The sequence below is a fragment of the Schistocerca nitens genome, chromosome 1 (assembly GCF_023898315.1).
Source record: "Schistocerca nitens isolate TAMUIC-IGC-003100 chromosome 1, iqSchNite1.1, whole genome shotgun sequence".
In the NCBI taxonomy this organism is placed as follows: Eukaryota; Metazoa; Arthropoda; class Insecta; order Orthoptera; family Acrididae; genus Schistocerca; species Schistocerca nitens.
In genome coordinates this window covers 516296468-516313372 of record NC_064614.1, presented here as the reverse complement: position 1 = coordinate 516313372, position 16905 = coordinate 516296468, and the positions used below count along the sequence as shown (strand labels likewise).

The window sequence follows — 16905 nt, the reverse complement described above, 5'->3', positions numbered from 1 at the left end:
GTAGTAATTGAAGACACAATGTCAGGTGCGGACCATCTGCTTTATGCTTGATGTCTTCTCGGATAATTATGTCATCTGTCATCTTTCAGCAGTACAATTGTCTGTGTCTTGAAGCCAGAATCATGCTACAGTAGTTCAAGAAGCATGATAGTGAAATCATGTCAATGTCTTGGCCATCAAATTTGTCTGATGTCAATCCGATGGCTCCCATGTGGGTCGCTGTCAAGCATGATCACCACATACACAAATCAGCAGGCAGTTATCTACAGGAATTACATAACTTGTGTGTAGGCATCTGGTGCCACATAGCTCCACAAACCTACCGATGAACTGTAGAATTGATGATGTGCAGAATCAATGATAAATTGCATTACAAAGATGGTCCAACAAGGTATTAAGCAGGTGGTCATAATGTTTTTGCTCATCAGTGTATCAGTTACAAGATGCAGGGTGCCACAAGTAAGTCAAAAAATCATTTTCATGTTGCAGCATAACTGAATTTCTGTGTTAATTAAATGAACATCTAGAGTGTATGTAATGTATAACCTATGATAGTGTTGTTTGTTATATCTTCATTTGTTTCTATCCAGTTGATCTTGTTATCATCTTATGAAATCTGTCTGTTCTGCAGGTAAATACACGTTTACTTCAGAAAATCCATATTTTTATTTGTGGGTGCTTTCATATATCCTTAGCTCCTGCTATGCATATACTTGGGATATAAAAATGGATTGGGGATTGTTTGACAAGAAAGCAGGAGACAACAAATACTTACGAGAAGAAATTGTATATTCTTCAACTGTAAGTATATGAAGTATATAAGCTGGAAAAAAAAGTCATCAAATGGAGAACACACACACACACACACACACACACACACAGAGAGAGAGAGAGAGAGAGAGAGAGAGAGAGAGAGAGAGAGAGAGAGGGGGGGGGGAGGGAGAGAGAGGGAGAGCTGGAGTCATTCACTTGCGCACAGTGCACAACTCTCATATCAATGTTGTGTTTGTCGTGCATGTATAGCTAAAATCCACAGATATCCCTTTTCGCTGTTCGGTGCCTCCTTCCACAGTGAATAGCAATCTGTCTTAATATTCATATTATTATTACAATATCAGTGAGTCATGGTTGGAATCAGTCTCCTCATTCTAATACCTGGGTGTAAAAATTTTTGTAAATATCAAGTGAAATGTTCACATAGGCTCAGTTGTAGGTAAAATGAGTAGCAGACTTTGGTTCTTTGGCTGGATACTAAAAATATGTAGTCAGTCTACAAAGGAGATTGCTTACAAAATACTTCTATTACATTTCCTAGATTATTGCTTAAATATGGGAAATCCATACTGATTGGGAGTAGTATGGAACCTTGCATGTACATAAAAAAGACCAGCTTAAATGGTCACAGATTTGTTTCAGTCATGGGAGAGTGCTGTAGAAATGCTGAAAGGTATAAATTTGCTGACACTTCAAAATAGACAACAACAAAGGCTACTTACAAAGTTTCACTTACAGATTAAGTGGTTCAAATGGCTCTAAGCACTATGGGACTTAACATCTGTGGTCATCAGTCCCCTAGACTTAGAACTTAAACCTAAGGACATCACACACATCCATGCTCGAGGCAGGATTCGAACCTCTGACTGTAGCAGCAGCACGGTTCCAGACTGAAGCGCCTAAAACCGCTCAGCCACAGCGGCCAGCACTTATAGATTAACTGAGGACCTTAGGAATACTTTACTGTCCATAATGCATTGTTCCCACAGGGATTTCAAAGACAAGATTAGACTAATACTGTGTGCTTGTAGACATTCATGCAGTCACTCTTTTCACAATCTATACACAAATAGAGTGGGAAGAAACCCAAAGATAACAAGGGCAGATGACTGAGAGAACTAGTATTCCATCAGTTATTGCTTATCAGAATGACATATTGAAAATAAAGGTTAGAATTGGCTTGAGGACACTAAGTTTGGCTGTAGGGAAAGTAAAGGCATCAGAAAAACTCTCCATACTTTACAACGAATGAATGGTTGTAGTAAAATAAATAAAACACTTCAATAAGATTTTCCAGCCTAGAAAAAGCAAACTGGTGCAAAATGTTTGAAATCCTCAGAAAAATAAGTGTACCCTGGGAGGGAAAATGAATTGTATACAGTATGTACAGGATTGGAAAACTGAACCTGATCCATAAAATATTTACAGTAAGACTGATGTAGGACTGACCCTTGTTACTAAACATCACAAAAGATGCTGGAAGTGGTCACAACTGATGATGGAGCACTGTGTTTGATTTATTGAACTGTGAGGCATGTGTAGAAGCTCTGCCTGAGTGATAGCAGCAATAATGATTTCAGTGGTCTGCTGTAGCTCTTCCAGTGTGAGGATTATTTGAGTACACCTGAACCTTCAATTTGCCCCACAGATAAAAATAACAGGGAGAGAACCAGGCGATCGAGGTGGCTGGGTGATTGTACTGCCTCTGCTGAGTGTTCCCTGCTCGCCAAACAACTTGTGCACACATGACGACATTGTGAGGGTGGTGTGTGTTGTTGCTGTGGCTCGCAGACAATATTCATAGAGTCATTCACCTTCTGTGAGTTGATTCCTCTATAGATTAAACAGTTTCTAGATATACCGGTTAGCATTAACAGTTTCATGAAAAAATTGTTTTATAATGTGGACACTAGGTGTTGCACGCCAAGCACCAATCTTGAGATTATGCAGTGACCCATTGCCAGTGGCTCTTCAAAATAATGATCAGGTTTATAGTGCATAATGGCGAATGTTCTGTGATTTCACATGTCCTTACCGGCTGAGCCAGCCCTCATCTGAAGAAATTAAAAACTGAAGATCCAAAAAATACTGATTCCACTTCTCGGGAGCCACCAGCAGAACTTAATACTTGAAAGTCTGTGTGAGTGCTTTAACTTGTGCACAACAGTAAATTCGCAAGGTTGCAGATGCATGTCTTTTATGATAATACTATGACACAATGATCTCCTAAGTCCAATATGCACAAATGAATGGTGTTGAGATTTTGTCAGATGTTGTTCGAGGCCTGCCTTCACTTGAGTAATTTTTCTGGTGTTTGTACTCTTTTTGGATAGTTACAATTTTTATTTGTTCTAGTCCATTTCATGTCATTTTGCTTCTAAGTTTTGTATTACAGACTTTGCTGAGGTTTTGCCATGTGTTCCATTCAACTGGTCACTAAACACATTTGTTCCTCTTTCTCACTCAAATTTAATGATACAGCGAAGTACTCGGGACAGAGTATGTGAGAGATGCACATGTTCAGACATGTGACAGCAAACAAATGATGCATCAAAATCAGGGTTTACAGTATTTTCTGTGATGAACAATAATCCTGTTCATTAATAAGATTCAGGTGCATGTCAGTCTTTTAAATATTTTTGAGGCCAAATTTATTTTGTGTACCTTGTACAATAAACAAAAGTACTTCACAATAGAGTTCTTGGATAAAAAGTTCTTGGTTAACATGACACATGAAATTTGGATAAAATCTCAAACTTTCAGTGATTTTCTGTATCATCAAAAGCTTGGTGTTCTATCTTAATTGAAAACAACAAATTAACTGAAGCTTTTTATTCAGAAAGAAAGTGCTTGGATTAAAAAGGACATCTGTTACGGATGCAGTCTTTCCGCTCTGCTCTTACCTGTATATCAAATTAGCAGTGAAGTAAATAAAAAAGTTCAAGAGTGCCATTAAAATTCAGGATGGAAACGTATCAATGATTAGATTTGCTGAAAAAAGTGCTATTTTCTGTGGAAGTGAGCATGTAGTACAGAACCTGTTGAATAGATTGATTAGTGTGCTGAGCACAGAATTGTTGTTGTTGTTGTTGTGGTCTTCAGTCCTGAGACTGGTTTGATGCAGCTCTCCATGCTACTCTATCCTGTGCAAGCTTCTTCACCTCCCAGTACCTACTGCAACCTACATCCTTCTGAATCTGCTTAGTGTATTCATCTCTTGGTCTCCCTCTACGATTTTTACCCTCCACGCTGCCCTCCAATGCTAAATTTGTGATCCCTTGATGCCTCAAAACATGGCCTACCAACCGATCCCTTCTTCTAGTCAAGTTGTGCCACAAACCTCTCTTCTCCCCAATCCTATTCAATACCTCCTCATTAGTTACGTGATCTACCCACCTTATCTTCAGCATTCTTCTGTAGCACCACATTTCGAAAGCTTCTATTCTCTTCTTATCCAAACTAGTTATCGTCCATGTCTCACTTCCATACATGGCTACACTCCATACAAATACTTTCAGAAACGACTTCCTGACACCTAAATCTATACTCGATGTTAACAAATTTCTCTTCTTCAGAAACGCTTTCCTTGCCATTGCCAGTCTAAATTTTATATCCTCTCTACTTCGACCATCGTCGGTTATTTTACTCCCTAAATAGCAAAACTCCTTTACTACTTTAAGTGTCTCATTTCCTAATCTAATTCCCTCAGCATCACCCGACTTAATTTGACTACATTCCATTATCCTCGTTTTGCTTTTGTTGATGTTCATCTTATATCCTCCTTTCAAAACACTGTCCATTCCGTTCAACTGCTCTTCCAAGTCCTTTGCTGTCTCTGACAGAATTACAATGTCATCGGCGAACCTCAAAGTTTTTACTTCTTCTCCATGAATTTTAATACCTGCTCTGAATTTTTCTTTTGTTTCCTTTACTGCTTGCTCAATATACAGATTGAATAACATCGGGGATAGGCTACAACCCTGTCTCACTCCCTTCCCAACCACTGCTTCCCTTTCATGCCCCTCGACTCTTATAACTGCCATCTGGTTTCTGTACAAATTGTAAATAGCCTTTCGCTCCCTGTATTTTACCCCTGCCACCTTCAGAATTTGAAAGAGAGTATTCCAGTCAACATTGTCAAAAGCTTTCTCTAAGTCTACAAATGCTAGAAACGTAGGTTTGCCTTTTCTTAATCTTTGTTCCAAGATAAGTCGTAAGGTCAGTATTGCCTCACGTGTTCCAACATTTCTACGGAATCCAAACTGATCTTCCCCGAGGTCGGCTTCTACCAGTTTTTCCATTCGTCTGTAAAGAATTCGCATTAGTATTTTGCAGCTGTGACTTATTAAACTGATAGTTCGGTAATTTTCACATCTGTCAACACCTGCTTTCTTTGGGATTGGAATTATTATATTCTTCTTGAAGTCTGAGGGTATTTCGCCTGTCTCATACATCGTGCTCACCAGATGGTAGAGTTTTGTCATGACTGGCTCTCCCGAGGCCATCAGTAGTTCTAATGGAATGTTGTCTACTCCCGGGGCCTTGTTTCGACTCAGGTCTTTCAGTGCTCTGTCAAACTCTTCACGCAGTATCGTATCTCCCATTTCATCTTCGTCTACATCCTCTTCCATTTCCATAATATTGTCCTCAAGTACATCGCCCTTGTATAAACCCTCTATATACTCCTTCCACCTTTCTGCCTTCCCTTCTTTGCTTAGAACTGGGTTGCCATCTGAGCTCTTGATATTCATACAAGTGGTTCTCTTCTCTCCAAAGGTCTCTTTAATTTTCCTGTAGGCAGTATCTATCTTACCCCTAGTGAGACAAGCCTCTACATCCTTACATTTGTCCTCTAGCCATCCCTGCTTAGCCATTTTGCACTTCCTGTCGATTTCATTTTTGAGACGTTTGTATTCCTTTTTGCCTGCTTCTTTTACTGCATTTTTATATTTTCTCCTTTCATCAATTAAATTCAATATTTCTTCTGTTACCCAAGGATTTCTATTAGCCCTCGTCTTTTTACCTACTTGATCGTCTGCTGCCTTCACTACTTCATCCCTCAGAGCTACCCATTCTTCTTCTACTGTATTTCTTTCCCCTATTCCTGTCAATTGTTCCCTTATGCTCTCCCTGAAACTCTCTACAACCTCTGGTTCTTTCAGTTTATCCAGGTCCCATCTCCTTAAATTCCCACCTTTTTGCAGTTTCTTCAGTTTCAATCTGCAGTTCATAACCAATAGATTGTGGTCAGAATCCACATCTGCCCCAGGAAATGTCTTACAATTTAATACCTGGTTCCTAAATCTCTGTCTTACCATGATATAATCTATCTGAAACCTGTCAGTATCTCCAGGCTTCTTCCATGTATACAGCCTCCTTTCATGATTCTTGAACCAAGTGTTAGCTATGATTAAGTTATGCTCTGTGCAAAATTCTACAAGGCGGCTTCCTCTTTCATTCCTTCCCCCCAATCCATATTCACCTACTATGTTTCCTTCTCTCCCTTTTCCTACTGACGAATTCCAGTCACCCATGACTATTAAATTTTCGTCTCCCTTCACTACCTGAATAATTTCTTTTATCTCGTCATACATTTCATCTATTTCTTCATCATCTGCAGAGCTAGTTGGCATATAAACTTGTACTACTGTAGTAGGCATGGGCTTTGTGTCTATCTTGGCCACAATAATGCGTTCACTATGCTGTTTGTAGTAGCTAACCCGCACTCCTATTTTTTTATTCATTATTAAACCTACTCCTGCATTACCCCTATTTGATTTTGTGAGCACAGAATATGCATTAAGAAAAACTGAAAAAGATGGATCAGCAGTAATGAGATCAGTGGCAAACTCAGCATCAAAACTGGGGACCATGTAGTAGAAGCAGTGAAGAAATTCTGCTGCTTTGAAGCAAAATAATGCGTACTGTATAAAATAAGGAAGATATAAGAAGCACCATGGAGTTCGGCTGAAGTTGTGAGCCCAGATGTGGGTGTCTGCTGCTACAGTTTTTTGTGTACACTCTTGGTTCAATGAGGCAGATACAATAATTCAAATAATATGCAGGTTAGCCCAGGGGTTGACTGGAATGTCACAAGGAAAGTGGTCATTGCTTCCTTGTATGATGTAGACATCATGGTCTTGCATATTTACATCTTAAAGACCTTTACCAATAGCTCCACTTCTGAATTAAGTGCTGAATCGAAGAGACAGTGATTAGGTGCTCAACTCCATTGCATTAGCAATAATTTTAGGATGTAGATGAGATGCCCTTGGAGGCTTTTGTCTAAGGCCAGTGCGTGGGGCAAATTTGTGGCCAAGACATAGATTGTTGTGCTTGTACTGATCATTGATATCAATGTTATGTGACTTTGAGAGGGCATTAACCACTAACAGTGTCTTATTCAAGGGATGCTCCACCTGAGACCATGAGGAGGAATGCTGTACCAGAATTAGCTGATTTTGGGTGCATGTGTGACAGGATGGGTTGTTATGCTCTATAGAAAATAGGGCGAGGGTTGGAGATGGGTGATTGCAAGCATGACACTATTTTGGGCATTAGCCCAAAAGGGAGCTGAGTGTTTTATGATCTGTTAATGAATGAAATTTGGCCCTACACAAAGTACATGAAAGTTTCATAAACCATAAATGATTGCCAAAACATCCTCCTCAGTATGGGAGTATAATGTGCTTTGGCCCAGTTCATGGCTTGGTAACAAATGGTTTAGCTTGCCTACTGCCTCCAAGATGGTTGTGAGATAACACAGTGCCAGTGACATATTGTAATAATCTGTTGTGAAAGTGAGGCACTTGTTCAGCATGAATGGCCCTGGACAGGGGATAGTGTGGAAAAGGCAATCTTTCTCACAAAAAAAAACTGAGAATACTGTCATGCAAGTACTTTCTTTTAATGTTCTGAAAGACTTTAAAGTAACTATAAATAAGTCACACGATGAACAGATAGCACAGTGCTGTGCAGTGTAATTTTGCTCTACTTTGAGTGTGCTTTAAAATGTAACAGATTTGTTGCTATGCTAGTTAGCCATAGTAGCAACAGTACATTTTGAAAATAAGTGATGGTTGTGGAAATGAGTTTTTACTGAACAAAAATATAATAACCTACACTTGATTTACAGCCTTATATCAACATAAGGATATCTTATGTTCGTGGGGACCTCAAAATCACTTATTTAGCCAAAGTGTTATTAACATATTTTGCAGTCATTTCAATTTTTGACATCAAGATTGAGCTTCAAAATTGTTAAGAAGAAAGTAACTTACATTCAGTTGGCAGAGATAAGTGTGAATGTCCCATAATTTTGTCTGAGAGACTCAAAACCTTGGAAGAAAGAGAGAGTTCTCTACTACTTTCCTTCTTTTGAATTTTGATGAAGGATTGTACAGTTCTGTAATTTAAGTATTGGACTATAGCTGTCGTAGCGAACATGCCTATGTAACATATCTGTTGTGGGTATCTTAATTTTTTTTTCATTTTTGAATTTTTACAATGTTGTTGCTAACATAATTAATTGATTATCTTATCATTTTCAGTGGTTCTATTACTTTGCAATTGTGGAAGACTTTATCTTAAGATTTGGCTGGGCCCTTTCAATGTCTTTAACAGAAATGGGATATGTGCATTCAGATCTAATGGTATCAGTTCTGTCACCACTTGAAGTTATCAGGTAAGTCATTATTTGGAATTTGACGATATTGTGCAGCTTTTTACTCTGAGTGATAGTAAAAAAAAGTCATCTTGTAAGTGGTATATTAACAGGCAGATATAAAATGGACATATCTCAATCTTTTGGAACCTTTAGTTCACCCAATAGGACATGACATGGGCTAGATAGGACATTGAGAATGGTTGTTGTTGCCAACAATGTGGGCAGAAACATGATTTGGTTGTAGTGGCCTTCCTTCTCATTTACTAGGTTATATGAGGGATATTTTTTACCATTTGGTGACTGCAACTGACACAAAAAATTCATAAGGACAAAAGATTTATGATAACCCTCTCTCAGCCAACGGATGATGTTATATTTAACCAAAAGAATGCAGAAAGTTGTACTTAGTAATTTAAGCGATATAGTCTCGAGACATTATTCTAAGCAGGGAGAAATCACGTGTGGGCTTTTGTGAGGCTCAATCTTAGGTCCACTATTGTTCTTCATCTTCCATCTAATATGCAGCAGGCAGTTTTAATTCTTTTTGCAGATGACTAGTATTGCACTCAATCCAAGTGTACTTACATGAACATAAAAAATGATAAATAAGTTCTTAAAAGTATCATTTTCTGAGAATGGTCTCACCCTCAATTTTAAAGGACACAGCATACTCAGTTCTCCACATCTAGGGGTACTACACCAATGATAAGTGTAACACACAGTGAGGAAATAATAAATGGGGTGGAAACTTCAAAATTCATAGGTGTCCATATGGACAAGAATTTAAAAGCATGTTTTGGAAATCCTAAAACAACTTAGTTCAACCACATTTGTACTTAGAATCGTTGCAAATCTTGGGGAGAGAGAAATCAGTATGTTGACATATTTTGCATATTTTCATTCAGTAATGTTGTAAAGACTAGTGTTCTGGCATAACTCATCTTCAAGAAAGTAAGTCTTCAGTGCTTAAAAATGTGCTGTAAGTGTAATATGTGAGGCTCACCAATGATCATCTTATAGGCACCTATTTAAAGACTAGGGCATTCTGACTACTGCTTCACAGTATATTTATTCACTCATGAAGTTTGTTGTAAATATTCCACTGCAGTTCATAAGGAAAAGTGATGTACGTAGTTGCAATACCATAAGTAAAACTGACATTCATTACTCCTCATTAAGGTTGTCTTTAGCACAAAAACGTATGCACAGTGTAGCAGCTAAAATTTGTGATCATGTACCCAGTGGTATAAAATGTCTGACAGCAAATTAAAATTTGGTAACAAAAGCTGAAATAGTTTCTTCTTGGCAAGTCCTATTCTGTTGAAGAATTTCTATTATTGTATTGTGTAAAAGATGGTGGGTCAGAACTCCTGACTCACATTTTTTATTTTATTTTACAAATTAATTTGGGATGTGAATATAAAATGACTCATTCCACATAATTATGATGTATCGTGCAAAATGGTGGAGGGAACATGAAACTAATTAACTCAATAGATTTTCCTCAAGTGTTTAGGTATGTATTGTATAAAATTGTCTGAAAATCTAAATTTCAAGAAACTGTTCTTCCAATGCGTAAAGGCCTCACAGAAGACTATAAATGAAAGAGACTGTACAGTTCTCTCACCTTTATAACTTGTTATCTTGAAGAAGAGGATGACATGTTAAGTTGAATCATTATAGGAGATGAAACATGGGTGTTCAGTTTCACCCCGAATCTAAGCAATAGTGAATGCAATGGCAGCACGCAACCTCTCTCAAGTCAAATCCAAACAAGTGCTGTCACAGCACAAGATCATGGTAGCTGTGTTCTGTGACAGGCATGGTGTTTTGCTGCCAAGATGGACAATGACCAATGCAAAAGCCTACTGCACACCCTTGACCAAACTCAAAACATGTGGTTCAGAACAGAAGATACAGCATACTGAGAAAGGCAATTTTGCTCCTTCACGATAATGTAAGGCCTCACACTCATGTCTAGATTTGGGAACTGATTGACTCTTTCCCTGACCTTGCTTCATTTGATTTCTACCTCCTTTGGTAGCAGAAATGTTGTCTTGGTGGGAAATTCCTCTTGATAGAGCAGGTGGGAAACTTCTTGAAGAGGGATTTCAAAACTTAGTGTGACAAGTGCCTAAATAAGCAGGGCAACTATGTAGAAAAGTAAAGAAACTCATGTAAAGCCTAAAAATAAATGTGGTTTGAAAATAAAATGATAGGTTACTTTTATAAAAAAATGGCTCTTACTCAAAAAATCCATCATATTAAGCTAATGTAATCACAAATATAATAATTCCTATTCAAAAGGAAGCAGGTGCTGACAGTTGTGAATATTATGAAAGTGCCATTTTAATAGGTCAGGCTTACAAAGTATGGACACAAATTATTATGAGAAGGATGGAAAAGCTGGTAGAAACTAACCTTGTGGAAGATCAGTTTGAGTTCTAAATGTAGGAATATGGTATGTGATACTAACCCTATCACTTCTCATACAATATAGATTAAACAACAGCAAACCTAAATGTATAGTAATTATAGACTTAGAGAAAGCATTCGACAGTGTTGACCGAAATGCCCTCTTTTAAATTCTGAAGGTAGCAGGGATAAAACACAGGGGGAAAATAGTTATTCACAATTTGTGCAGAAACCAGAAAGTCTTTACGATAGGCACAGGTCATGAAAAGGGAGCAGTAGTTAAGAAGTGAGTGAGACAAGGTTATAGCTTATCCCTGATGCCATCTGCACATTAAGCCAACAGCAAAGGAAACAAAGAAAAATTTGGAGAAGGAATTAAAATCCACGGAGAAGAAATAAAAACTTTGAGATTTACTGATGATGATGTAATTCTGTCAGATATAACAAAGGGCTTGAGCAAGTAGTTCATCGGAGTGGACAGTGCATTGAAAGGGATATAAAATGAACATAAGCAAAAGCAAAACAAAGGTAATGGAATGTAGTCAAATGAAATCAAGTGATGCTGAGGAAATAAAATTATGAAATGAGACACAAAAAGAAGTAATAGATGAGTTTTGATACTTGAGTGGTAAGATAACTGATGATGGTGGAAGTAGAGAGGATATAAAATTTAGACTGGCAATGCCACAGTAAGTGTTTCACAAGGAGAGAATTTTTTTTAATGTCATATCTAAATTTAAGCATTAGTCTTTTCTGAAGGTATTTATTTGGAGTGTAGGGTTGTGCAGAAGTGCAATGTGGATGTAAGCAGTTCACACAAATAGAAAAAGAAGCTTTTCAAATGTAGTGTTACAGAAGAATCCTAAAGGTCAGATGGGTATATCTCGTAACTAATGAGGTTTACTGAATAGTATGGGGGAGAAGAAATTTGTGTCACAATTAGACTAAATGAAGGCATTAGTCGATATATCATCCTGAATGTCAAGGATACATTAATTTAGTACTGGAGGGAAGTGAGGGGAGTAAAAATTGTAGAAGGAGACCAAGAAATGAATAAAGTAAGCAGGTTCAAAAGGATGTAGGTCACAGTAGTTGTTGGGAGATGAAGAGGATTGCATGGACAGAATAGCATCGAGAGGTGAATCAAACCAGTTTTTGCAGTGAAGACCACAACACAATCACAAATAACATTAATCATTGCGGTGATAATTTATTGTTAATGTAGTGTTTTAAGTTTGTAAGAATTACTCTTGTTAAAGTGAAGCCCTGTGGTTGTACTGAAATTGCTGCTGTTCTGTAACTTTAACAGACCACCTGTAATCATTCGCTCTTATTGACATATACGGGTTTATCACACTCGGAGAGGGAACTTCAAACTAATGTAATATTTGAATCTCCAGACAGAAGTCCTTACTCTGTAGGATCTCTACTTTAAAGCCTGTGGAACTGAAATTACTGTAAATGATATATCAGTTATAGTTTTCACTTTACAGGGTTCCCACAGGGAAATTTTCTAAACCAGAAGGAACAACTTTAGAACCAAACAAATTAAAAATCAGGGATTTAATTGTCATGGGTGGTCATTCAACCTAACTGTAGCAACTAACTTTTCCATTAGAGTTACAGTTAACTGCGAGAGAGTAATTCACAATATATTCATTGACAGAGGCAGGAGCAACTGTATCATGGAAAGTCAAATCCTCAAAGGACTGTCAAATCATTCCTTTAAATCCTCCCGGCAAGTCAATAATGACATCTTACAAACCTTCAACTTTTATCTTCAACAGATCGACCAGAGTCCTGTATACATGGAAAGGGATGTTAATGACAAAATTCAGCTGCTTTCTAATGAGTTTGTGTCATCGTTTGAAACTGTCTTTCCAAACAAAACTCATGAGAAACAATCCTCGGGCTACTAAAGGAAATGCTGGATTACAAGAGGGATTAGAATTTCCTGCAGAACAAAAAGAAAGTTATATGAATCACTAAGAATAGTTGACGGTACCATAAAAAGGAGTGATATAGACTGTACTGTAATTCTGTAAAAGGAACCATTTAAAAATCCGAACTGAGTACATCTCTAACAATAAAGCAAACACCATCTGGCAAGTAACAAAAAGGGAGGGTGGGAAAAAATTAGAGTACATGCCTAATATAAAAATATTTTACAGTGAAAATATAGTAAAAAACATTAAGGAAGTTACCAATATCTTCAGTAGTCATTTTTAACTGCTGCAAAGAATACCGACTCTAAAGGCTCATTGAGTGACCAATAACTTTCCTGCATAAATCTAGCAGTGATGAAGTCGGTCAGATGCATGTAAATCCCATCATACTTACGGCCATCAAGAAGACAATCAAAGAGATGCAAGTAAAAAATTGTTCAGGGATAACTAATATTTTGACAAGGATACTAAGGTACTATCCTGGTTATAAAAGTGCAGTCATGTGACATATATAACAAATGGCTACATCAGTGTGTTGTCCCACTGCAATTAAAATATGTGTGAAACCAATTTTGAAGAAGGGTGAAAAAAAGAAAGGAGGAGAAAACATGTAACAAAATACCACCTAGTATTCCCAGGGTCCTAGAGAAACTTGTTTTCATGAGAATTGAGATCATCTGATCAACCACAATAGTCTCAGTCAGTATCACTTTGGTTTCTGGGAAGACTATCAGTAGATGATGTCATTTTCTTCATCACCAATCACGATCAACTTGGCACCAATTGAAATTCTACATGACCTGTTGAAGGCTCTTGACTGCCAACCATGAGTTTCTGCTAAATGAGACAGACTTCTGTGAGTTAAGTGGAAAAATGGTGACGTAAGTCTTATCTAACAGATAAGAAGTAGAGGGTAATGATTACTGACAGTAATGGAAGTCAGTGTCACCTAAGTTGGCCACAGTCAACCCTGGAGTGCCACAAGACTCTGTACTGGGCCCCTTGCTATTTCTTATATTTATAAATGACCACTTGCTCACTTCCACTACAGTGAGCAATTTCACCCTCTTTACAGACAACACTTCTCTGCTAGTGAGTGAAACAGCAGCTAAAAACATGGAAATTTCTTCTGACAGTTTATTTGATGATGTCCTCAACTGGTTTACCTGTAATGGACGCTTTCTGAATGTTAAAAAAGTCATTATGTACAATTTCACATGAGACAGAAAGAACAAGAGGACATAAATAGAAAATTTGATGGACAACAAATACAGCAAATGGAATCTGCTAAGTTCTTGGATGTGCACATTGATAAGCAACTTAAATTGGCCCTGCCATATCCTAGATCTAGAAAAAAGACTTCATTCTGAAACTTCCACCTTATGCAAATTGCATCATCTGCACATAAGGATACCGTCAGAGCTGCTTACTGTAGATAGTTTCCATGCATTGTTTTACAGCATTATCTTTTGAGATAATCACCCTCTTGCAATTAATTTTCATCACTGAGAAAAGAGTTAATGCATTATGAGTGGTGTTCATCTGAGACAATGCTGCAGGAATCTGTTCCGGAAACTGTAGGTTTTTGCAATGACATCTCAGTATAATCTCTCTCGTGTATGTTTCATTAATAAACACCATTCTATTTTCAAAACAATACTTTATATCATGGCCACAATAAGAGGTCAAAACAGGACTTACATAGTAACCAGACAAACTTCAACCTTGCACAGGAAGGAGTAAATTATTCAGGTGTGAAGGTTTTCAGTGCTCTATCTATGATATCAAAAGTCATGCTCTTCAAACCCCTACATTCAAAAGCAATTGAAAGAATACATGTTACAAAGCCCTTTTTAGCATAAATGAGTGTGCATGAATGTAGTTTTATCGTATAACTGAGATGTTCCTTTTGGTGCAAGTGTAAATCTAAATTACTCTTTATTGCAAAATATGTCATATTGATTTTGAAGTACTAAGACAGTACTAATATTAGTGTCTGGTAGTGTATGCATAAATATTAATTCTGATCTCCAGTACTATGAACTTTATTTATTATCAGGTGTTATGTGCAGCAGTAGGTGATTTGAGTACTATCAAAAATCTACATATTGAACCCTACTGCATCCATTATTGCAAATTTTATAAAAAATGTGATTGTAAATATTGTAATAAAAACACTGACTTGGTCCATATCCCAGCAACTCTAGTTCTATCGAAATCAGCAGATTTCAAAATAATGTGAATAAGCAAAAAAATTACTTCTGTTGAAGTTTTGTTGGGGACTGCTCACAAGGGTATGAGGTGTATAGCGAATAAGTATGTATAGGAGGACTCTAAAGTCTTACCATGGTGGTGCAGAAATTAGTTGGATAGTAAAGCTACTCTGAGTATTATGTGAAAAATACAGGCTGAGTGTATCTCTCTCAAATGTCATAATGCTCTTTCTTACTGTTTCCTCCACAGCATCATGCCTTAATGCAGATATGTGTAAATGTCTATTCTTTCTAAAGCAGTTTTCTTCTTACTAGGTTTCCTTTGCTTCAATGTTTCTGATCTTACTGGCAGTTTAACTATTAAAATATTTGTTATGTCTTATATATCTTCCAAGTGTCTCATGTTAAACAATGCCAGGATAAAGCTTTGACAATGAAATGACAAACACTCAACTGACATGGCAATAGTTCAAAACAACCAGTGTCACTGTGTGTGTGTGTGTGTGTGTGTGTGTGTGTGTGTTCTTTAACTATTGCATGTACGAAGTCTGTTTCGAAAATTCTGGTACATTCGTAATTTTGTGCCAGTGGTGTGTTGGAGCAAAATGCAGTTCACATCCCTGCACAGGCTTGTGTTTAATGTGTAGCCACCAGAAGTTTCATTGTTGTATGTCTGTTAGTTACTGTGCAGTACTGTATTGATTAGAACATTGTGTTGATCAGTTTGCGAATTTTGACATGGCAGAATTAGAGGAGCAACATGTCTGCATGAAATTCAAGAAAACCTTTACAGAGGAACACCAAATGATGCAGGAAGCCTAGGGTGATGGCTACTTAAGCCGTACTCAGTGTTATGATTGGTTCAAAGGATTTAAAGAGGGCCAGACAGAAATGAAGATGACCCTCTTTCAGAAATATCTTCGACATCTACTGATGACACTCATGTCAGGAACGTCAATGAAATTGTTCATGCAATTGTAGACTGGCTGTCCAAGAGATTTCAGAAGAACAAAACATTTCAGTTGGATCATGCCATGCAATACTGACAAAGAAACTTGGAATGCATCGTGTTGCCAGTTCGACCTATGGCTTGTGAGTCAAGACCAGGAAGAACATTGCCTCACAATCTGTGAAGAGCTTTTGGATTACACAGATGATAATGAAATGTCCCTTAAGAGAATCATAGCTGGTGATGAGATGTGGGTCTACGGCTATGATGTTGAGACCAACGTTTGGTCTCCACAATGGGTTGGGAAAGGTTCTCAAAGACCAAAAAACACCAATCAGTCAGATCGAATGCTGATAGTTTTCTTTGACTGAAGGATTACTCCATCATGAATTTGTGCCACAGATACAAACTGTTAGTTAATGGTACTGTAGGGATGGGTTGTGATGCCTGTGAGAAAATGTGAGAAGGAAATGGCCTGAAATATGGCGAGACAGTTGATGGCTCATGCAGTATGGTAACACACTCGTACATTCATCCCTGTTGGTGCATGACTATTGCACAAAAAACGGAATCACCATGCTGCCTCACCCCCCATGCTGTCCAGACCTGGCCCCTGCAGACAGTTTTGTATTTCCAAAGTTTAAAACCCCATTGAAAGGATTAAGATTTGTAACTATAGACAAGATAAAAGATAATGCATAGATGATGCTTAACATGATCCACTAAGAGGTGTACCAAGCCTGCTTCCAGAAGCAGAGACGGCCTTGGGAGTGGTGTATGAATTGCGGATGTGATTATTTTGAAGGAGACCATACACAATAAGCAAAGGTAAGCGTAGAAAAAGTTTGTGGACAAAATTCCAGAATCTTTTTGAACAGGCCTCATACATAGTCACCTTTCATCACTCATGTTTCCTTGCATTTCACCTTTCTCTCTCTCTCT

At 37.7% G+C, this 16905-nt stretch overlaps 1 protein-coding gene across 1 annotated transcript in view; it reads left to right on the top strand.

Annotated features, from left to right (window-relative positions):
- LOC126253237 (xenotropic and polytropic retrovirus receptor 1) overlaps window positions 1-16905 on the top strand; it is a 124168-nt gene that overhangs the window by 96348 nt on the left and 10915 nt on the right. The window contains exons 8-9 of the mRNA XM_049954428.1: window positions 632-801; window positions 8325-8458. Coding sequence (XP_049810385.1) covers window positions 632-801; window positions 8325-8458 — 304 coding nt within the window. The remainder of the gene's footprint in view (window positions 1-631; window positions 802-8324; window positions 8459-16905) is intronic.